Source organism: Triplophysa dalaica, chromosome 24 (genome assembly GCF_015846415.1).
Source record: "Triplophysa dalaica isolate WHDGS20190420 chromosome 24, ASM1584641v1, whole genome shotgun sequence".
NCBI classification, from domain to species: domain Eukaryota; kingdom Metazoa; phylum Chordata; class Actinopteri; order Cypriniformes; family Nemacheilidae; genus Triplophysa; species Triplophysa dalaica.
This window is the reverse complement of record NC_079565.1, coordinates 15,831,141-15,855,549: the sequence shown is the minus strand read 5'-3', so window position 1 is coordinate 15,855,549 and position 24,409 is coordinate 15,831,141. Positions and strand designations below refer to the sequence as shown.

The following is a 24,409-nucleotide window of genomic DNA, read 5'->3' as shown; positions in this document are numbered from 1 at the left end:
TATATAAGTTCACACAAAATTTTCCCATACAGCTTCATGTTTGTCGAACTCTAAAAAACATTAAAGCATTACGAATCTCTTTGTATGAGAAACAGAACCATTATTTACTGATAATCTTCCTCTGTACCGTAACACTAAATCTCCTCAGAAAGTGTAGCCCTGAGGACAGTATGCCAAGGTTGTGAACCTTGATTCACATGCGTATGTCGTGCCGAACTGGTTTAGAACATTAACAACCTTTACATCTAGCTCTTCCTTATGTAGAAGAGCATTCCAGATTTGTCACATTTTCCCCTCGAAAAACTTCTTACCACTAGCTTTCGTTTTAACTGCAGAAATTAAACACAAACTGTATGTCATTCATTATCAAAAGAAGTTTTGATGACATTAGTTTAGTGAGATGTTTCTACATGTTTGCTTTGTGCGAATTTTGATTTGAAAAATATCTGCTCAGATTCGATCAGTCACAAGTTCTTTGTATAACTCACAATTTACACACATATTGTTGACAACAATGTCGGTCCATAAAAACTGACATGCGTTAGCATAGTGTGGTTGCAACCATTTGCAAACAAGTTTTTAATTGGACATTTCTACTGGTGCATTTTTGGCGAAACTAAGAAAGCAGTTTAAATCCATTTTTGAATCCCACAATTCACATAAAATCATGGTGCGCAAATTACATAGGAAATACATGCAATGTTGAAACAAATCGTCACCTTAGAATTAAAAGGTTCTGTCTTCATTCGAGCCTTTGTGAGATAAGGAGCTTCAAAGTTATTTCATTCCATTTGACGGATTTGTAGCCCAATTATTTTGGTAAATAATTTACATCTAGTGTGTAAATGGATGAATAAAATTGTATTATAATTATTCATAAGTTCTGCTTTTGGGTAGCCATACGAATTTGCAACTGATTTTACTTCAACCCACATAAAGTAACCTGCAATGTAAACTCTGCCAGTAGAGACGTTTTCAAATTAAAGCTTTCTTAATATTCCTTATAAAATGTATTTACTGTAGTAACAACAAGATGAGTAATAAGAAATGGTATTAAGAACTGCATGAAGCAAATTTTTAAAGCTGAAATAATGGAAACCAAGATTACCATGTATATTCTGGATCTCTAAATAAGGTTTCTGCTGAAAGTACAGTTAGCAATAGAAACTGTCTTATGTTCTAAATTCTTTAGCACATATACATTCCTCAAACTATACTGGAAATTCAGTCAAACAATGATAATCTGTTGGATGAATTAAATTGTGATATAGCAAACAACGTTTGGCTAAAAATAAATTAAACAAAAATACTTATAAGATCTGATAATTGCAGTAATAATGTTACATAGAATAGAATAATAATCTGAGTTCAACAATAAGGTAATGGACACAGTCAAACAATAATCGTAAACATTGCGCATGCGCGGAAGGGGGGAGGAGTCGCTGGAAAAAGGTGAATGGTTCTGTTAGTTAGCTAGCTAGTCAAATGTAAAAAGGCAATTTAGTACCTGTGTACGTGTGCATTTTACACCTGTACATGTACTGTAAACCCTTTGTGAGGATTTTATTATTAAAACAATTTCCCCTTTTGTATCCATTGCCGTTTAAGCTGAGTGTGAGTGAGTCGTTTCCTACGCTCTAATGAGGCACTAGCATGCTAGCATGCCCTCTGACTTTATATCTCTCCTGAGCGCCGATATCGACCCCAGTTCTCCCAAATCACTTTATTCCAAAGGTAAGAACGCGTTTGTATATTATTCAGTCATTTCTTCCTTCATGTAAGCCTACGTGTGTGTTGACGGCTGCGTGAGAATGTGAGAAATTGCTAACGTCAGATAGCGCGAGAGGGGAGCACGCGCTAGCTCTGTGTGTGTGTGTGTGTGTGTTTATGTATGTCTGTGTGTGTCTATAAGTGTCAGTGTGTATGTATATCTGCATGCAAATATGTTATTAATCTGCTACATATAAATGTCTGTACATGATCACATGAACCAAGTGATTCGGGTGTCATTTGGCTTAATCTGGTTGTTTTAATGGAAAGAAGGCAGTTTATAGACGGTTTAAACTAGGAGTGGGTGTGTGTTGATATGATGCTGAGGTCAGATGTCTCCTTTATGAAGTGACAGATACACTGAACACGGCAATGAATTTGGTTTAAACTTAAATGTACTTGTAATTTCACAAGATGAATTGTTTGTAATTATTGTAACACAGCCTCCTATTCAGCATCCAGTGTTTTTTCTGTCTTTTTAATCCTGAAGATATAGAAAAGTAACTCCATTATCTCTCTGTTGTCCATGGTTACCTGGTGTTAAAATAGCAGGAATGTAGAGCATGTGGAGTTATTCACAAAGCATTTCTGTAGGGGGTTGTTGATCCTGGCTCTGATTTCCATTCTTTGTGTGCGTTCAGTTTGCACTTTGCCAAATTGTTACACTGATATGCCAACTGTGCTTGAATAGGGCGACGTTACATTCAACAAGATATAAAAGATCAAAAGTTAAAAAAAAAAATCTTCTTTTCAGCAAGTGGTCAGTGACAGGAGGTGTCAGTAGCTGTGTTTCCATGATCCTTAAAAATGCGCAAATTGAAATAGGGATAAGGAAATACATTTCTCTTCATTCTTTCATCACAATAAAATAAAATTGATATTGGGCCTATAACTGACTGCTGAAAGAATGGACGGTACTCTGTACCCCTACAACAAAACTCTTCATTAAAAAGTGTCATTCAACATTATAATCTTAAACTGTGAATAAACGATAACTGTTGGATTATTGTAGGCTACACTGCAAAATTCTTCAAAAACGGATCATCTGACTCTTACATATGTGCAATGCAAGCATAAAGATGATGTGTTTATGTAGTTTTAACTGTTTCATTGAAGGCTTAGGGCTGGGGGTATGACCAAAAATGTATGAAACAATTTAATTTACAAAATAATGCAACCTAAGTCAAAGCTGTTGTAATAAAAATGTTTATTCAAACTGACAAGGCAAAGCAAGACCTTCACATGTTTAAGACTTTTCATTTTTACAGTTTATTAGAAAATCTTTTCAAAATCAGTGACAGGACATGCTTAAGGAAGTGCCACTGCATACAAAGATGCATTCTATAGGGCATTTTCCAAATGGAAGTGAGCATCCCTATGCCCTAATCCCTCTGAAGGGCTGAGCCCTTGAAGTGAACTCTTTCAAGGGTGTATGGCATTACTGTCCAGTGTTTCCCCTAGGTTTACAGCTTTGGGGGGGGGGGGGGGGTTGTTTGGGGAAAATTGACGAGAAATCATTTCCTTTTCATTCTTTATGTGCTATCTATCTATCTATCTAGTCACATACATTGATTGTCTGGGAGGGTAATGCTTTGTAAAATTTAAAAAATGTTATATATAAATATAAATAAATGTATTTAAATCTTTTTAAAATTGACTTTGGCAAATAACCTTTGTTAAATGTATAGAAGTATTTGTTAATATTAATGGGCCAGAGCTTAAAAAAGTAAAGAACTAAAAAAAGATTTATAAATACTAACAAATATATTGCTCATTCATTGTTCGTTAATGTTAGTTAATACCTTTATATGATAAACTAATTTTTTGTGAGACGGTTTAATTTCTATGATGCATTTATTGGAGAATAATCCTGTCAGACGCGGACGCTGTTCTGAACGTCATCACGTGCGCTGTTCTGAACGTCATCACGTGACATTCCCATACAACACGGAGCCATCTGCATAGCGTATTAAATATCTCTTGTCTTATTTAATCAGCAGATTTACAATGTCCTGACTAAAAACATTTTAAACACACATATGTAAATATTAAGCGGCATGTAATTCATTAATATACATTTTAACCGCCATCCGGTGATGAATGGACTTTTGATGCTTGTCAGGGGCAGGATGCGCAACACTTAGACTTGGAGCAGGAGAGCTACTCCGGCTGCTACTCGCAGTGGAGTGAGTTTTGCCATCTTCAGTTCCCTGTGAGCGCTTAAAAAACGCAAATATTTTTATTTGGTTTTCATCTGATTGAAGCGACATATTTCCCGCCGCGCGCTCTCTGTCCGCTAATGTTTGTTTGTGTGAGCGCGTGTGCGCACTCATTGGGATAATTGTAAACGCGCAAACACAGACAGAAAAGACATGCCATCGTGGAAATAAGATAAATAACATATTACTTAAGGGTTATTTAGTTTGTTTAATAAAATAACAAATTGTAATCTGGCGCTATAAAGAAAATCAAATCAAATTTACTTGAAGGCCAAGGGTGGCGGGGTGATCCGTTAGGAGGGCGGGGCGTCCCCCTTATATAATGGTAGGGGAAACACTGCTGTCTCTCGTGTATGCATTTGGAACTTCATTCACAAAGAGAATGACTGGCCAAATGTAACCTCACTGTAAAAGCATCTGTAACTTCTTAAATCAATATACATTGACTTGACAAGAAAAATGAATTAAGATATTTAGTCTTGTTTTTTGAAAAATAATATAAAAATTAAGTAAGTTTATGGTAAAAACAAATGAAAAAATCTGCCAATGGGGTGTGAAAAATAAACTTGAATTCAGTGTGACCCTTTTGTCAAGTAGCCTACCAAGTACATTGAATTTTGTTGGTGTTTTCAGTTTTTACCTTCAGTTCATCGGTCGCCTCACCTGCAGTACAACAACTCTTCCCGTCGCACTCTTTCTACCACGCTCGTGAATTAAGAATTTTCAAGTTAATAATGACATAATCCTAACTCAACGTATCGTTTAGAATACTATCTTAAGCGATGCCCTTTATATTTCACTACATGTCGCGATAACCCGCTGTTTTAGCCACAAATTACTAGCAAGGCCCTAGTAAGACATAAACTGCCGACATATGAAATCACAGCATCCTTTCATAACATCTTACTTGCTAGGCAGACTGCAAATACGCAAGTTATTTACCACCTAACTAACTTCACAAGTCCTTCAGTCGAAATGGCGCGTTCTTCTAACAGACAAATATCCAAAATGATCTAGAGCAATAGCTAATTAAGCTCCAGCGTGTTAAAATGCACTAATGTATTTTGACGATGTTTTCACCTTTTAGTTCAGATTTGTCTCACACTTGCAGCTGCCGTGGCATGGCATGGCCGTCGTGCTCTTTCTGCCTCACTCCTGAATCTAAACGACATATTCCTACACTAACTAAACGTAACTTTAAGAATAACACTGTAACCTTCACATTTTACTACTTATGATGATGCGGTGTGTTGAGCCACAAATAAAAAACTATCGAATTAACATCTGACCAAGGGCTAATTTTATGAATTGTTCTTAATAGCGATTGCTCGCATCAAATTGCTTAAGGTTCAGTTTAGTTATGACACTTGGGATTTGTTTAGCATGGCATGTCCTTAGTAGGAAATCCAATCATGCTAGGTTAACATTGTAATTGCTAAGCTGATTGCAAAAACGTATTTACCATCTACTTTTGTTTCACAAGTCCGTTAAAAAGATCGCTATCGTCTATGTGAGGCGAACTAAGCGGCAGTTAACTAGCCTTAATTATTGTTTAAATGCACAATATGATGTATTTTGTTGGTGTGTTGTTCACCTTTTAACGTTCGTTCAGGGTCGTCTCACACAGGTCACACCACGTGCAGCAGCTATATCACCCGTCGCACTGTTGCCTTGCTCTTGGAACCAGAACCCAAGTTAATGACATGCTCTTAATATCCAAACTTATCGTTTAGAATAACATTGTAAGCGAAGACATTAACTCTAACGTTACAGTTCACTACATGTCACGATGGCTGACTATATGGGCTAATTTTATGAATTGTTCACGTTAAAAATGGCAAACGCTTATACCACACAATGAATGACTTTATAAGGTAGTATAAAAACCATAGTATTTTATTGACATAATTTTAGAGAACTTGCCAACAATCCTCACTTGAAAGTTCGAGTTTGTTCCTGTTTCGTTGCTCCAGTCCATAAGATTTCGAACATAAATGCACCCCGCGCAATCCCATAATGCAGTATCACAATTTATTGCTGTAAAAATGCACGAGCTACAGTGACAATACCTATAACCTGTATATTGACTTACAGGTGACATGGAAATATACTATTAATAACTGTAATACTTTGTGTTACTACCATAATGCATTGCAAACTACAGTAAAAACTTGTAAAATGTTAAAACAGTAAATTTCTGTAGAATATTTTTGTAGAAACTACAGCAATTTGTTACAGTGCTGACAATGCCGCATATGCACTCTGAATCCAGTGCTCGTTTGTTGAAAATAAACAACATTTGTATTACTACTTGTTAAATAAGGGAATATGATAAAGGAAACCTATTAACAATCAGCTTTTTTTTAAACATATTAAAAATACTTCCATATAAACTAAAGTATCTTTTTACTATATTTTAAATCATATGAATCACTGACAAAAAAGTATAAAACAAATACAAACTAAATGATTGTACTTACATTTGTATGAAACTTCAAAATCCCACATCATATTTGCTTCAAAATGCGTTGCGAGAACTCGTAATCCAAGATCAAGTGATCACAAACAGAACTCATTTCCTTGAAGTGACCATGGCATGTGCCCTTTACTAACGGACTTCTGAAAGGGCGTTCACTTTCTGAAGGTGTTCACTTTCGTTTGGAACACCCCTACAAATGACGTCCCCTTCGCTAATTGCCCTTCAAGGGCGCGAAAATGACCCAATAGCCGGTTACAGTACAACAGTGGAAAGGGACCCCACTGAAACAGTGTCACGCTGCGTTCTGTACTTTGTTTAAGCGACATACACCGGTAATGCGGTATATAATAAAATTATATCATTAAAAGAAATACACACCTGTATTCGGTTTGAACCGGTATATTGCCCAGCCCTACGAAGTCTATGAGTGTTCAGTCAGTGGAGGAAGGAGGATTGACAGTATGATATGATCGCAACCTCTCAACACGAGCAGTCGAGCACTATGCAAAAGCATATAGAGAAAACAACCACAGCTCTTTACTAAAAGCTGCACCTGTTAAGAAAACAAAGCATAATTTTTGTGCAATTACTGCCTGTCAGTTGAGTTTTTGACAAAACATTTTGCAATGTTTACATATTTTTTATATAGCATAATATAATTCATTAAAATAGAAGTTTAATTTGTTTGATAAAGTACAAGTTGATAATGCCTACATTTTTAGCATTTTGTGTTTTTAAGGTGAATAAAAGAAGATTTTTCCTATATATTTTATCATTGAAGATCTCTTTTAAAATGTCTAAAAATCTTGTCTCGTCTCATTTTATTGAGCTCAGTCTCGTGTCATTGGATAAGTGTGTTGTCACACCCCTAGTTCATAGGCATAATTGTGCTATATTGGTGAATAATTGTCTAACTGCCTAACAAAGGAGAAAAGCCAGACTGTAAAATTGAGATAATGGAATAACAACATTACATTTTTTAATGTCACTTCCTTGGATAAAACGTAGTAAAATACTTTTTTATGAGGTGAAAGTATTCTGTTCTAATTTGCTTTCGAAACAGTAATAGGACACCGGTTTGTGTCTTATTCATAGAACAGACCAGATTATTGAACAATAATTTTAAAACCATATAGTTAAAATCAATCAGAAAAAATGGACCAGATCATAATGTAATGTAATGGTGTAGCAATACACCGTTTATGGCATCAACTGTATTGTTTCTTTTTGGCTGTTGTGACTGTTTATGCTTGGTGCAGTGACCGTCATTTGTCAAGAGTTTATAGGTAACATGAGAAAAGGTGTCATGTTAATATCGCTCCAATGCTTCCCTATCAACAATGCTGTAGTCAATGTTCTGAACGAGGCACAAGGGCATCATGGAACAAAGTGTTCCTACATGAGGCTCTGGGAATTATAAACACTATTCACTTTTTAAATATCTGCCGCTCCTTAGGAAAGAGCGTGTGCTTGATGTTTATTGTTTAGGGCAATGGTATTACTACACATGATTTAAAGTTGCCATAACTTAGACAGTTTCTGCATGTCTCATGTTAATCTTGGGTATTTACAGAATAGTATATTGGACCCTTCTTATATCCGTAGAGTCTTTGTTTGATCACATTTATAAAAGACAGATGCATCTGAACGAATATTTCCGAAAATATACAATCTCCAAATCCAGCATTAAATTCACCATTTAGATAACATTCCTCACCGAAATGCAGTGAACAAACAAACACAGCGGAACTTTGTGAATGCAGTACATTTACGCATTTGTCAGACGCTTTTATCCAAAGCGACTTACATTGGAGAAACCTATACATTTGTACTTAGGTATGTGCAATACCCTGGGATCGAACCCACAACCTTTCGTTGCTAACGCATCTTATCACTGAGCTACATGATAGCGGTACTCTTTCTCTCAATCTTGCTCCAGCTGGTTGACGTGTGGGCATGCTTTTCTGGGAGAATTGTGCAATAAGGGACTAAGAAAAGTTATTACGAAACAGATTTTCATGTTTGAAAATAACTTTTCGAAACCTATATGAATGCTGGTGGAGTGAATCGAGCACAGAAATACTACATCATACATCCAACCCGTTTTTGACAAGTTGACCACGTGAAGCATGAGATGAGACGTTTAACAGTGTAAAGAAGTCAGAATGCATGAAACACTGTTGCACATCCCTTTGAAGAACTGGTTTAATAACTGGAGGACAATGGAATATTTAATTTGACAATTTAAGCCTCTTTGATTTGATTTGTAATATGCAATTCATGTACATATTTTCATTTATTAGGGCACTTATTATAAAAGTTGTTTCAGTATGGATGTAACAATTCACTCAGCTCGTGATGCGATATGATATGATTCCCGATACTGATCCCACGGTTACAAATTATTTTCCCAAAACATTTTTTTCTCAAATTTTGTAAAATCATAAATGAGAATCTTTTATGTCAAATGATAAAACCAAATGGCAATTTTAAAACAAATTCCAAATTAAATAAAAAAACTTATAATACAAAATTATTTTTAATACAAACAAAGACTTTTGTTAAATAAATATCAGCATATTCAAGTTTGCTGTAAACAAAGTGGCCCCTGCGGTTCACAATATATATTGTGATTCATTTGAAATCTCAACCGATTTTAATCGTCATATATTTAAATCGATTTTCAACTTGCTCACTGTGAATCGTTACATTTTCATGTTTCATTCAAGAGCATTGGTGTCCAAGAACGAAAGTGTTCTCTTATTAAGGGGAAGGCTGTGTTAAAGGGATACTTCACCTAAAAATTCTCATCATTACCTCACCTTCGAGTTGTTTTCAAATCCGTATAAATTTCTTTGTTCTGATGAACACAGAGAAAGATATTTGGAAGAATGCTTATAACCAGACAGATTTTACCCCATTGACTTCCATAGTAGGAAAACATAAAATGTTAGTCAAAAGTGCCCCAGAACTGTTTGTTGTCCTACTGTTTGTTGTACATCCTCCTATTTTTTCCTACTATGGGAGTCAATGGGGAGAAAGATATCTTTGGTTAGAAGCATTCTTCCAAATATCTTTCTCTGTGTTCATCAGAACAAAGAAATGTGTACAGATTTGGAACAACTCAAAGGTGAGTAAATGATGACACGATTTGCATTTCTGGGTGAAGTATCCCTTTAAGATATCTTTCTGAACAGCCAAACAGAGTAGCCCCTTTTACTGAGTGGCTTCAAGTCTGTTTCGACACGGTCAGATGACTGAAAAACTGCAGCTTGTGTGGAAATAGGCTAAAAGACATTCAAAGACAACCAGTATTGTCTGGCCTCTGGCTAAGAGTGTCCAGGCCATGAGAGTGGGTGTGGAAAAGTAGGACCATAAATGGTGGGAGAAGAGCGTGGGTCAAGTTCCTCAACTCGATCACTTCCAGACTTACAATCATATTATAATGATTTTGCTAGTGGAGTGAAAAGTGGAAAGCAACATCTGAACTGCAGTTGCAAGATATACCGAAATTACAGTAATATTGCAAAAGGTACCTTACAATATGCATATTGCAAGTGTCAATCAGGTTTGAAATAAATAACATGTTAATACATTTACACCGTGTTTGACTATGAGTCACCATGCTTCACACACTGATGTACTGAAGTCTTTGTTTCAGAGTCAGTGTATGACCTACTCCCTAAAGAGCTTCAGTTACCCCCGGCCGAACAGCAGGACAAACCCACCATGAGCCAGAAAAGTGGTGGAGAGTCTGGACCTCCTCCTCCAGCTGCCTTGGCATCCGGTAGGACACATTTCGCATGTCTTTTATCTCTCCGATTTTATCTCAGTCTGAAGCTAGCAAGTCATTTCTGACAGGCTTTGCTCAGGTCTTGTCTCTGCTGTGGTGTGTCTATGGGATGTTGTCTTTCCTTCCATTCCTTGCCCGTTCTCATTTGGATTCCTTTGTGTTGACGGGGATACTGCACTTTTCTTTTATTTCTTTGTTTTAGCATTTGTTTTAAACGCTGCGCACCTTTTGTATTTATAGTGTTGCAAGACTTGGACTTCCTGTTGCACTTTATTAGCTTTATATTTTTAAACTGCATACACATCCTTGTCTTTCTTGATTTTTTCATTTCTTTCACAGTTTTTTAGTCTCTTTTGTTGACTTTGCAGACTAACTCATTTCATATGATTTGTCCTGTCTCCATTGAAACTGTTGAAAAGAGTTTTTTTGTTGTTGCTGTCAGTGGAGTAAAGTGCTTTCCTGAATTTTCTCAGATCATGGGTGTCTGCCCGCTGAGGGCATGCTATGGTTGAAGAATATAACCAGCATTTGCCAGGTGGCAGAGGTCATTAAAACATTAGATGAACTGTCAAATAATTTGATGAAAGTTGATTTTTCGGCTTTGTCTACAAATTGCCTACATAAGGGTGAGGCCTTATTTGGGATTTTTCTCTTTCTCCTCTGTTGGAAGACTATTGTTTTTTTTTCAATTAATTAACAAATAAAATGATTGTACTTCAAGGGCTGGGCGATATATAAATACATAAAAATAACATATAATATACAAATCATATTTTTCAGAGATGCGCCGATATATCGGTAAATAATCTGTATCGGTCGTTTAAATCAATCAATCAAAAAAAAATGCAATGAATTTGTGCTTCGTATATATAAAATGTAAAAAAATTACCGTTTGATGTTCAATATTATTATTCATTGATTCGCATGAATTACTAACATTCAAAAAGTTCAGAAATATAGTATGTAGTATCGGTGACTGCAGATATCACTCGGAATAATCGGCTAGCGGATGGATGAAGAGGTTTAGTTTTGGTGCATCTCTAATACTTTTTGTTTTAACTGTGATTTCAGATGAGGGGATTAAAAATAGCACAATGTGAAAAGTAAAATACTGTAAAATATACTTGAATATATCAATATGTGTAGCTAAATATTTAAAGTAATTACTTTTATATACATATTTGAGTGATGTTTTGAACAAACTGATTGCTGAAAACTATTTTGATATGCTAAATCAACACCCCTAAAGATGATATGATCTAGAGATAAAAATGTTGTCAATGTTTAATCACCTTCATTCATTTCAAACCCATATGACTTTCTATCTTCTGATCAGGCTACATGGTAAATGCAGCGCTGTTCACAATACTGAACTTGTAAATTTGTATAAATGTCCGTGTGGAAATGCCGCTCATGCTTGCTTTCTGGCAAAATATAAATCCTTTTTTTTCCAAAGAAGGAAGTCAGACTGGATTGTAATGAAATGGGAGCGAGTAAATTATGACACATTTTAATTTATTTATTTTATGTATGTTTCATTGGTCTTTTCCTTTGATGAGGTTTAAATTAAATGCACTATTAAAATATCTCTAACAAGTTCTGTGATATACCTGAAATATAATAATAAAGTTGAATTAAAATGAAATATATCGCTCAGCCCTAATTCAAGCATTATTGTGATCTGCAAGTAGCCAGGTTAATGCTACACTACTTCCTGTTTTGACAGGAAGCTGAGGGATCTTAAAGCGAACCTGCCCAGACTAATTTCTGTGTTTTTGCAGCAATAAATTTGAGGTAAAACAACCAGCAATACCAAATTCAAGCACAAAACTAGAACAGTGAGCAAAACAATTTCAATTATTAACAAAAACGGGCCCAATAAATTTATTATCTCAAAGATACAAAATGCTGTCATTGCTACTTCAGAATGAATGATATATGTTTTGCTCAAATGACCAAATTTGCTGTTATCTGTATTGGATGACCAGCAATTGTTTATTCGCTGTCATTTGTCGTTTTCATTCCAGGGAGTTCCCTCTGAATCAGGGAGAGTCTGCATATAAAATGGTCAGCAGTTCTCTGCTTCGTAGGTCAGAAGCTTGTTTATTCTGTCTCCATGGCTACGTTCAGTCCCAACCAAATCGCCCAATTGGCATGCATTAGACGACACCTCAGAATTATCATTGGCCAATGTTATTTGTCTGTGAAAAGCTGCTTTGAAAAGATCAGCACTGGCTTATGCAGTAGCGCCCACAAATGCTCTGTATACCCCAACGCATGTTTCGTTTAGCAGTTTTATATGGTAGGACTGAAAGTTTTTCGACCGCTTTGATTGAAGCTTTAACAGATATTTGGTAAAACTACAAAGGCAAATCCCTTATGTATGAATATAAAGGAACAAAGTAAGGTGTAGTGATTTGGCCTAAATAATTACTTTAATTTAACATATAACGCAAAAACAATCAAAACAGATAAAAGGCAATGGCTAAATATCATGGCGTGTTTCACTGCTTGATCGGGACTGCTAGCCAGGCCTGCAGAGACCGTTTTATTGACCTTCTGTACTGTGCACACTACAGATGCCGCCGCCACTTGCGCCTCCGTCGCCTCCTCTGGAGGCCTCAGCAGTACACTTCCTTCCTGTCCCAGCATGCTCTCTGCTACCTCAGCCCAAGAGCAGACCTCCAGGGTGCACAGTGGTCTTGCCGCAGAAGGAATGGGAGCAGAGCCTGGTTCGCTGATGACCATCAGCGGGGTAGGTGTGGGCGATGCTGCCGGGAACGCGCAGAGTCAGGCAACCCCCTCGAAGCGACGGACCATCCTGAGCATTTCACCGCCTCCCGAAGATCTGCTGGATGACAGTCGCATGTCCTGCCAGGATGACCAGCTTCCCAACCCGGACTCGGAGCAGAGCAGCACCATCTGGATGGAAGACTCGGTCTCCAACTTTAGTATGGCTAGCAACACTTCGTACAATGACAACACTGAAGTGCCCCGAAAATCTCGCAAGAGAACACCTCGCCAGCGCCCGGGGCCCAAACCTGCAGCCAGAGATGAAGCGGGCATGGATGTGTTTGATGCGGACAGCGCAAAAGCGCCACACTTTGTTCTTTCACAGCTGGGATCAGATGCCAAAGTCACACCCAAAGTGAGGTTGGTACCCCGTCACTTAATGTTACCCACATCATTTATTATTGTGTAGAATGGGGATGCGACATTGTGGCTAAAGCTCAAATGCTTGTAATTGGAAGGTTCCTCCAATGGGGGAACTGTGAACTAATAGGGGATTCTTTCATTGTTTCAGCAGCTCCTTAGAAGTGTCAAACAATCAGAAAGGCGGTGTCCTCTCCATTCAGTATCCACAGAAGAGCGAAGGGAAGGAGCTGAAGATTTTGGTTCAGCCGGAGACTCAGCACAGGGCGCGATACCTCACAGAGGGCAGTAGAGGGTCTGTCAAAGACCGGACACAGCAAGGGTTCCCAGCGGTCAAAGTAAGAATTAACTGCAAATTATCTTATTATCCAGACAAATAAGAAATGCATCTTATTTGACAATGTAAATATGGTGTTATCAGTTAGAGGGAGCCAATGAACCAGTGGTGCTTCAAGTGTTTGTGGCGAATGACGCTGGACGTGTGAAGCCTCATGGCTTTTATCAAGCCTGCAGAGTGACTGGGCGCAACACAACGGCCTGCAAAGAGGTGGACATTGAAGGGACCACAGTGATTGAAGTAAACCTTGAGCCAAGCAACACTATGACCCTCGCGTAAGAATCATTCAGTCGGTGTTCTCCAATGGAATGGAACTGGTACTGTTATAATATTATGACATTTTGTTGACAGCGTGGACTGTGTTGGAATCTTAAAGCTGAGGAATGCTGATGTTGAAGCTCGTATTGGTGTAGCCGGCTCAAAAAAGAAGAGCACTCGTGCTCGCTTGGCCTTTAGAGTCAATATCCCGAGACCAGAGGGATCCGTTCTGACACTTCAAACTCTTTCCTCTCCCATCCTATGTAGTAAGTGAAAAGGTTTTTGGGTGTAGGATAAAATCGAGGGATATATAATTCTCTTGAAACTTCTCTTGTAAGCCTTGTGTCTTAATTTCAGCTCAACCTGCTGGAATTCCTGAAATCCTGAAGAAGAGTCTTCAAAGTTGCCCGGTTGCAGGAGGAGAGGAGGTCTTTATTATCGGCAAGAACTTTCTCAAAGGAACCAAAGTGATTTTTCAGGACAATTCTGCAGGTAATACAAGTGTATATTTGACTTACTGTATGCAAGAGGAGATGTGAATGCTTCGAAAGTGCTTCGGGCATGTTTAACATGCTTGCTTGCATTACTGTGGTGTAAACCACAAGCACTCAAGGGAGTGATACTGTTACCTTCAAATATGTGTGGCATTAAACTACATAACTTACTCCGGTAGCTGGCTATAAGCATTGACAAAATAACTTCTGTTAACTAGCCTAGTCTGTAAAATATCTTCAAACTGACTTTGTCTATTCTTTACCATGCGTCCTGACACATTTCACAGTGCACAAAACACATTAAATGGCCCTTTTTTTAGTTAAAATCTAGAAAATGAAATATATTTTTTGGGATGCAATTTTGGCTTTGCATGATTTGTATTTCAACTTTTTGTACCTGCATGAAATGTTTTGTTTTAGATGAGAGCGGTTGGAATGCTGAAGCAGAGATTGACATGGAACTTTTTCATCAGGCAAGTGAACCCTGTCCGAGGGATTGCAAATATTCTAACTATATAACTTGTGAGTGGTCATCATTCTGAAATGTCAACTTAATAATATTTTCTATATGTTCTCCAATTTAGAATCATCTAGTAGTGAAGGTTCCCCCATATCATGACCAAACAATTACTTCTCCAGTGTCTGTTGGAATAGCAGTGGTGACAAATGCAGGGAGAACGCATGATTTCCAAGCTTTTACTTACACACCTTTAACAGGTAATATAGTTTTCAGAAATCTATGTGAAATACTATGCATGCTGAAATGTTTTCAATGGGAAACGTCAGACTTCGGTTGCGGCTTAAACAATGTTCTTTTCAGCCAATAATTTGGGTTTAATTTTATGGGTACAGTATAATTGGTTCCAAGAATTTGTCAACTACGTCTTCACCAGCATGATGGTTTTACTCATTTGTATATCCCCTTTTATGCAGAGAGTGTTGACATCCCAGTTAAGTCAGAATTGCCAGCCACAGTCAAAGCCTGTACCTTTGAAGAGCAGATAAAAGGTGTGCCATTACTTGAAATGAGAACTATAATAAATAAGAACATATATACACTTATCAGGCATAACGGTATGACTACCTTCTTAATATTGTGTTGGTGCCCCATTTCAAGCCCAATACACAACTGACAGCAATGTGCTGTGTATTCTGACACCTTTCTATCAGAACCAGCATTAACTTCTGAGCAATTTGAGCTACAGTAGCTTGTCTGTTGGATTGGACCACACAGGCCAGCATTTGGTTCACCACCGACCTCTTTTGATAGATACTGACCACTGCAGACTGGGAACATCCCTCAAGAGCTGCAGTTTTGGACATACTCTGACCCAGTCGTCTTGCCATTACAGTTTGGCCCTTTGTCACTGTAGGTCGCCAGGGGTTGCAACAAGGGCGCTAGTGGGTGGGACCACAACTGGTGACGCTCACTGCAGGAGCTTACAGGAGAAGAATCATGTTAGCTTCCATCTTCTTCGCTCCTTATTTGCATAAAGTTATACATTGCTCAGCCAAGGGTTGCTACTGCTCGTGTACCCGGAAGTCACCAGCTCTCCATTAAGATGGGATCATGACGCTTTGTTGCTTGTAATGTGAATGGAGCATTATTCACTTTACCTGTCAGTGGTCGTTATGTTATGCCTGATCGGTGCATTACTAATATTTCTTATGTTTGTGTATTTATATGCATATTAATATACATGCCACACACACATATATTATTTAAACATAAAAAATATTTTGGAATTAATTAATCTCGATTAATTGATTTGACATTAGAAATATAAATTTCAGGCCTTTTTGTTGTTACAGTCTGAAAGTTTGAGCTCTAATATTCATGAATTTGTTTACAGCAATGCAAACCGAGAGCAGTTGTCTAAACAATGTATTAATGTTACCTATGGTCAAACGAGAAGAACCTATGGAAGTCTCTTGCAATGCAACACCTTCAGACTTGTTCAAGGTAGTATAATTAATAACCCATCCCTTCGAGTTACTGAATGACTAGAAAAAGATGGTTCAAAATCTATTTAAATTTAAGAAGTAAAATATTGTTTTTCTTATTTTTACGACACAGCCTGTAGAGGAAATCAGTTCAACCCAGCAAATTTTGGAGATAAGTACAGTCCTTCCCTCTGGCAGTAAGTCTTTTCCAAGCCCTGTGCCTCTCCAGCCAGTTGACACACAACAGCCATCGGCACCAATTTTTAACTCTCAAGAAACATTGTCCACTATTCAGAAGCAGGACATTCCCTCACCCGCATCGTTCCAAGTGTCCTTGTCAGAAGACACAACAGTTCTTCAGCCTGTTCCTCCTCAGGTACCTCAACAGTTCCTGCGGGAAACTCCTGAGACGCTGTCTCCTGAAGATACAGGTGCAGATGGAAGTGGAATGGTATTGGTTGGCATGGAATCTCGGTCAACCCCATCGCAGCCACCACAGGTTCAGACGCTTTTGCCCCAAGATGGGGTAACGCAGCTGGAGAGAGCAGTAAGAGAACTGCAGGCACAACAGCAGCTTAATTCTGTGCTTTACAGCCCAGCACCATCTGCCGAAAGTCTTCAGCAACACGTCCAGGAAAATATGAACAGTTTAAGGCTGGGAGGAAATGAGAGTACTCTAAACAACCAGCTTCAGCAGCAGCAAGAGCAGAATATTTTGGAGAATTTGCAGCATCAACAACAGAAGGCACTTGTGGATCTACAACATCAACAGACAGTCCTTGAAAATTTGCAACAGCATCAACAAGTTTTGGAAAATCTCCAGCAGCAGGCACTTGGCAACTTGCAGCAGCAGCAGCAAACGCACAAGGTTTTAGAGAATCTGCAGCATCAACAACACCATCAGAAAGTTCTCGAGAACATTCAGCAACAAAGTTCTCTAGTGACTCTGCAGCATCAGAAAGTTCTGGTTAATCTCCATCAACAACAACAGCACCAGAAAAACTTAGAAACACTTCAGCATCAGGAAGTGTTAGAGAACCTAAAGCAGCAACTCCAGTCAGAGCTTCTGCAGACACAGATTCCCATGCAATGCACACCCAGCTTCTCCAGTGATCAGCCAAGCTCCACCCATGGTAGCAATCTATCACAGTCATCTGAAGGGTTTATTCAGAACGCACCCCAGCAGCAGATCCAGCAGCAGACTGGAATTTTCCAACAAACAAGAGGTCTTACGACCATTCAGACATCCAGCTTTTTGCAGCAGCCACCCTCTCAACATTCGCCTCCACGGCAACTTTTTCAGAGTCACAACCCCTTGAATGAAACACAAGACTCGCAGACAGTCCTCTTCGGAACCACAAAGTCGCCGCAGGTCCAAGCAACCTTATTTTCCGGTACCATGACAATGCTAGCAAGCACCAATCTATCCTCAGAGCAACAGGCCCCTTCAACGAGTCTGTATATTGCGCAAAGCGTGTTGCCCAGCCAGCTACCGTCGGATAACAACCAGAACCAACAGCAACAACAGATAACTTTCCTGACACCCATTCAGGCATCTGGAACAGACCCTCAGACTGTCTCCCTTTTTCAGGGACAATCCCAGCTGTCCACTCCAATGGAACAACAGTCTACCCAACAGCAACAGATGCCAACATCCCAACAAGCCTCACTTTTCCCAAATATCCCCACAATGTCCCAAAATCAAGCACAGCAGCAACCGCAGACAGGCATATTGTTCTGTACCGGAACCCTGAACCCCCATGATTTGCCCCAGGCTCTGATATTCAGTGGTCAGAACCAGGGATCAATAGGTAGTGACCGGCTACCAGAGAATATCTTTCAGGAGCAACAACCCATGCAAGTTGTCCCCAGCTCTGAAAACGTTACTGTGAACAACTCCTCCAACCAACCCACTGTCCCCGCAGTCCAGTCTCAAAACCCATCGATTATTTTTCCATCAGCCGCTGTAGTACGCGTAACCCAACAAGACTCATTAGAGCCCATGTCTTTTCAAGATCAGAGCTCCATGAGTGACTCATCTGCCAGTTTGCCTTCAACGCGGACTGAACTATTTCAGGACCAGCAACCTATGCAGGTTGTTCCCAGTGCCACCAGCGTAACACCCGTCTCTCCCACGGACCAACCTTCTGTCAACATTTTTTTGCCTCAATCAGCCATTTCAGCCCTACAGGGTGGAGTAGGTGTTCAAGATATGCCTCAAACTGGCACAGCAACCACCATCTTTAGGGGACAGAGTGGCGTTGCAGTCGGCAGTCTCCAGAACACCACACCTAACTCAACTCCGCAACCTCCCAACCAACTCTTTCAGACAGCTATTGGGGGGACTCTAAGTCAACCTGGACAGCCAGGACAAGCAGGCCTATTTCTCTTTGAGATTCCCAGCGGTAAGTGCTCTTCCTAAAGTTAACTTGAAATCTCAGTTGACCTGTTTACTTTATAATGCACATATTTTCTTGTACTGTGCACAGTTAATCAGAAATATACTTTTGTTTATGAAGCTCTAAAACAATTTTTCTTTTTTTGACCAACTATCTCTTGGACCAATGGTTGATACTAACCAATTGCCGAATAGCCATTTATATTAGCCATTATGCGACAATAAATTTCATTTTATGCATGAAAAAACGGGATTTGACATTAATTTCAAAACTTTAGCACATTTTTGAACACTCTTTCAGAACTAAACCTTGAAAATGTCCATACCGTATAGTCTAACGCTTAACTAGTGAAATTTAAAAAATATGTTAAGCTGGTAGCTGTTGGAAGGTAATGGCTATTGTGTTAATTCAAACAAAATCAAGCTTAATGTAAAGATTTGAGTGTGTGTAAACAGTCATTTAAAATGTTACGGAGTATGAGAACTCCAGTCATGGACACTTGTGTTTTTCCACTATTTCTTCATTTTTATCATACATGAATGTCAATGTTTTTCTTTTGAGAACATAGAAAATCCACATTTACAGAGTTTAAATTTCACTCTTTTTAAATTACAAAATAGCATGCCTTTACACATAGCTGGACATGTTACGGTAATGACATTTTCAGCATAAAAGCAATCAAATACAAAAGCACAATTATCTTTATTATGATAATTTTGTGTGACTTCTTTTACATTTAAATTCTTTACCGCAATGAAGTTTAGTCTAAGTACTAAGGCGCTTTATAAAATAAGCATTTCACAGCCTCAGAAACCTGATTCTGTCTCTTTCATTAGAATGTGGACAGCTAATAAATTCTCCTGGTCCGGCATTGCCAGAACAGCTCGTCACCATGGGGCATCCCGGTTCGGATCAGAGTCAGAGCCAACTTCAGACCAGTGCACAGATTCAGACCATACTGGACCAGTCCAACAACCTTGATGATAAGATAGATGAACTTCTTGAACGTTTTCAAGAGCAAGAAAAGACGCTCCCTCGGGATTTCTTGGACCATTGAAGATAAGTAGTTTGAAACCTCACTTCAGTAGGCCACCGTCCACACTTCTTGTCAATCTTACGTATTTATTGTCTAACTTTTGGCTACATCTGTCAAATGGGGGTCTTCCCTTATATGTATGTTTCTGAAAGCTTCTAGTGTGGTGTTGGATCTCAGCATCACAACATCTTTTCTTGATGGGTCCAGTTCATTGAGGCCAATGTTTGGCATGTCAACATATCATGTGACCCATTAAGACATAAAGTATATTGGCACTTTGTTACTTTGTATTGTGTTCTTGACTTCCACTTGAACTTCTTCAATTATTAACATCATTTATCTGGTTTTAGTAGAAACTCACCTAGGTTGGTGTCAACTCCAAAACGCTCTGTTGCCGTTGAGATAACAAATACATTGTGAATGAATCTGAAATATATTTAGCACTTTAGGGAGTATCTACTCCCTTTAAGCTTTGTAACCCATATGTGTCTACTTGGTTGTCAAAGCTTTGTTTTCATAGTCATAATGCCTTTCTAAAAATATGTTTTGTTAACATGTTTTTTTGAGCCATGTTTCATGTTTTTGTTTGTTTGAATTCATGTCTGAATCCTAATATCACATTGTACCAATTATACAAAGTCTAAATGCCCAATGTACACTCCTTCCCACCTTCTGTTTCCTTTTAATTTAATCTTATTTACAGTAAACAAGAGGTCCAACTTTTAATCATGAATTTCTACAAAGGTTGTGTAAGCGTGCAACATGAGAGATATGTGAACATGTAAAGATATGTGAGGTCGGATTGTTTTATCACTTTACACACACCGGACTTTCTACGGTATGATGACTTTCGTTTGTTTGTTTGTGTGCTCAGGAAATAGAGCACATAGATGTTCAAAGTTCATAAGATGCAGCAACATTCTTGATTTTGAATTGTGTGGTCCATGGAGATCTTTAGACAAGCACAAGCTTGCGAATAGTCTTTGTTGGGGTTTCTATTCGCAGGTGTGTCCCATCAGTACTTTAATCGGTTAGGTCAGCCTGAAAAAGCCAATATAGTCATCATTTACTCACCCTCAGGTGGTTACAAAACCTTTGTGGCTTATGTTTTGGGGAGCATGAAAGCTGATACTGTAAAGAATGTTCACGTTGTGATCATTACATTAGCTTTAAAAGTACATTAGCGTTATACAAATTTCATATGATTCTTGTGCTTTATTTTAATACTGAAATCTTAAACTATCATAAGGAGGAAACTAAAACCGTATTAGTTACAGGCTTTTCTCCACTATGAAAATAAGTGTATAGTAAAGATCAACTTGAACATTCTTGATGGTAAGTAAACGATGACAGTACTGTTGTTTTGTGAACTATCCCTTATATAGTACACATTCTTTTGAGAGTTTAAATAGCAGTTACGTCCATATTTTCCCCTGAATGTTTAGGTCAGGATTGGTTTGGGAAAGAGAAATTGGAAACAATCTTTGGTACTAGCCTTTCCTTAGACATTTTGCCATTATTCTGACCTACAGAAATGACGATACTTAACAAGTAATACAATTCTGACTATATCTACATCTATTTGGAAGGGAGAAAATTGATCAAGATACATCCTGCAATCTATGAAGATAAAGCTTCATACCATCAGTGCATGACAATCTCATACAAATTAGTTTTCAGTTAAATTAGATTAGGTCAGAAATCACAAACGTCATTCCTAACTGGAAGACCTCTCTACATGTAGTGAAGAAGGGGCGCTATACGCTAGGAAGTAAGTCATACAGGGTTAAATCTCTCACATTGACAAAATACTGCTACATTTTTTACATTCTACATTCAATTGATTTTGTTTACATTGGTTATCATTTGGGATTTGGGTTGGGTTCAGGGGTTCATTGTAACGTTTATTGTGATTACATTGTGGAGGGTGGGTGTTTTACTTCCTCTTATACATTTTCTATGTCAGGGTCACCTTTACTGAAGAGATCTTTTTTTGTTGTAGAACATATTGAATCCCATATATTTACGTATTCATGGACACATGCAGTCTTTTTAATACATTTGTAGGATAATACAAAAGTGTACTCGATTTTTAAAAGCAGCTTTTGCAAACATAATGTGAGTAGTTCTTCATAAACATTGATATGTCGGTTTTTTTTACGTCATCCCCTTTCTTGCCTTTATATTCTTTTTTAGAATATGCTTGATGTAAAATTGGCATAACAACATGTAAATAGTATACCGGCCGTTTTAAGTGTGCTGTTCCTTTGTGAGGTAGCAGTTTGTTAAATGCGTGCTCTCTTTGTAGTCAAACACAATATCTCACCTGTAAGTGAGGCATACATACAGTATTTTTGTAAGGCTGAACTTTGAAATGTACTGTGTACATTTGAAACATTTAAAAGTGAATTTTGTCCCTTCCGCGGTACTGTACTTCATATGTCCAGAACGGTGAAAATGATGGTTTTGTCCCCATCACTGTGTTACAAAATGGAAATTGTTATGTGTTTGGTTGGTAATAGGCTGTTCAACCAGTGGTTATGAGTATGCGTGGGTTAATCTCACACACAATGTCCATATTTTATTTGAAATCAAGAATACATTTAAAGCAATTATGTTTCCGTAAAGAAAATTGTGCCTATTTAAATGCATTATTATTACTGTTATTATTACGTTTTTGCATTGTGACATTTTTGTGATTTACCTTACTAATAAAATAAATCTTATTGTTGTAATGGTTAAAAACAATGGATAAATTGTGCAATTCTAAATCTTAATTGTATTTGTTGCATCAAATTGATACTACTTTACATAACAACGAAGCTAAACAGGAGTTTTTAACGTTACAAGAGAATATGATGGCAAATATGCTTTATCGTCATAAAAATGTCAAGATGCAATAAAATAGCAATGATCCTAAAGTAAGCTTATTTTTCTTTTTGCAAAATCTTCTTTCTTTTCAGAAATATGAGTCGTTTTTTTGTGGCATAATGGCTACTGTTCTGGAACTTCAGTTCCATACAAAGCCATAAAACTCTGAAAGCAGACTCGCTGAATGTGTGTTTTATCTCATGATGTAGGAAATAGATTCACACTACATCTAACCTAAGGACCAACTAAAAAAATCATCCTCTTCTTTCTCAAAACAAGGCAGCAAAATCAGCTTCTTTGTAATTAAACCGACTGTTTGTTCTTTCTTGGTTCTTGGACACTTCTTTAAAAGTCATACTGTATGTACTGTATCATGAACAAGCGACAGCGCATTTCTGCACAGATTTATCATTACACAAACTTTTAAAGAAATTATTTTACTTTCCATCATATTGTGCTTTTTGATTGAAAGTACTTTGTGCCTTTGCAAGCCTTTCCTCTTACTTCTAAGGACCTTTGTATATAATTCAATACTTAGATGTTGGGATTAGTAGGTCAACTTAATCCAGAAAGAAAAGACTACGGTCTTGTTTAGTTGACATTGTTTTGTCCAGTCAAAATGTCAATAATGAAGTCCATCGGTGTAGTCTAGGAAATATCTGACCATTTATATCACGAAACTGCTATGCAGCCTTCACTCACTGTTATTTTTTATATTTTATTTTAAAAACGTTGTGTCATTCTCATCCATCGGTGGTTATGGCCTCTGATATTTGTGGTGAGGTAAAAGAGGGTAATGGATCTCCAAGAATTTATAGCTGTTAAATACAAACAAGGTTTGAAGTGAACGCTCACCCGTCACCAGCAGTTGTTTGTGCTCTTATTTTGTGTGCGTGTCTGTGTATTTGTTTGTGTGGGAGTATTGTAAATACATTCTTCTCACACGTTCTTGATTTTTGTTTGATGTGATTAATGTCAATTGCTTTTAAAGTTGTCATAGTGTTAACAGTTCACTCTTGAGTTTATAAGAATGAGATTCAGTGTTGTGAAGAAACGTGAACTAATGACATTTGACGTTAATCAACATGTATTTTGCTTTAATCAGTACATTTGTACACTCCTGCAGTTATATTTCTGTAAGTTGTGCTGCTAAACGAATAAAGATAGATATGAAGTTCTTTCCCTTTTGTCTTGTATTGCTGTTGCACACACACAAATGAATATTTATGTGATTTTCTTGTTTAATTTTGATTCACTTGATAAAAGTATGACTCCTGAGATAGGCGCAGGCTCCCCGTGACCCGAGGTAGTTCGGATAAGCGGTAGAAAATGGATGGATGGATGGATGATAAAAGTATGAAAGGGTAATGCATTTTAATGTAATGCCCTTCTAATTTCCTGGAAGCTTTTTTGTAGGAAAACCACAATAATATGATTTAATGAACCCTTAAAGATATTTGCATAACCTACAAAAAAGGGGCTCACCCCCCGAAATAAAAATGGCCATTGTTCCTGATGTCATTCAAACTGTGTATGACACTTTTTGTGGAGCACTGAAGAAGATATTTTGCTAAATGTGGGTTTGTGTCCATACACTGGACGTCAATTGGGCCAATGTTGTTTGGTTACCAACATTCTTCAAAATATCTTCTTTTG

At 37.8% G+C, this 24,409-nt stretch overlaps 1 protein-coding gene across 7 annotated transcripts; it reads left to right on the top strand.

Annotated features, from left to right (window-relative positions):
* The first annotated feature begins 1,431 nt into the window (after positions 1-1,431).
* nfat5a (nuclear factor of activated T cells 5a) lies at positions 1,432-23,931 on the top strand. Of its 7 annotated transcripts, none has more exons than XM_056739725.1 (14): positions 1,432-1,452; positions 1,609-1,734; positions 10,130-10,255; positions 12,841-13,414; positions 13,566-13,752; positions 13,836-14,026; positions 14,103-14,275; positions 14,367-14,501; positions 14,924-14,976; positions 15,088-15,220; positions 15,437-15,511; positions 16,357-16,466; positions 16,581-18,852; positions 19,683-23,931. In XM_056739725.1, exons 2-14 carry the CDS (start codon positions 1,662-1,664, stop codon positions 19,901-19,903), a joined length of 4,323 nt encoding a protein of 1,440 aa, XP_056595703.1. In that variant the 5' UTR covers positions 1,432-1,452; positions 1,609-1,661; the 3' UTR covers positions 19,904-23,931. The 7 variants fall into 7 exon arrangements, with proteins under 7 accessions (XP_056595703.1, XP_056595704.1, XP_056595702.1 ...); XM_056739731.1 differs by lacking the exon at positions 1,432-1,452 and adding an exon at positions 12,289-12,351 and having other exon boundaries at positions 1,717-1,734; positions 10,130-12,055; XM_056739726.1 differs by having other exon boundaries at positions 1,445-1,734; positions 13,569-13,752.
* The last annotated feature ends 478 nt before the right edge of the window (positions 23,932-24,409 follow it).

Coding starts and splice junctions, on each gene's coding strand:
- nfat5a (XM_056739725.1), top strand. CDS start 1,662: ATGCCCTCTGACTTTATATCTCTCCTGAGCGCCGATATCGACCCCAGT. Junction 10,256..12,840: donor TCCAGCTGCCTTGGCATCCG/GTAGGACACATT, acceptor TGCACACTACAG/ATGCCGCCGCCACTTGCGCC. Junction 14,977..15,087: donor ACATGGAACTTTTTCATCAG/GCAAGTGAACCC, acceptor TCTCCAATTTAG/AATCATCTAGTAGTGAAGGT.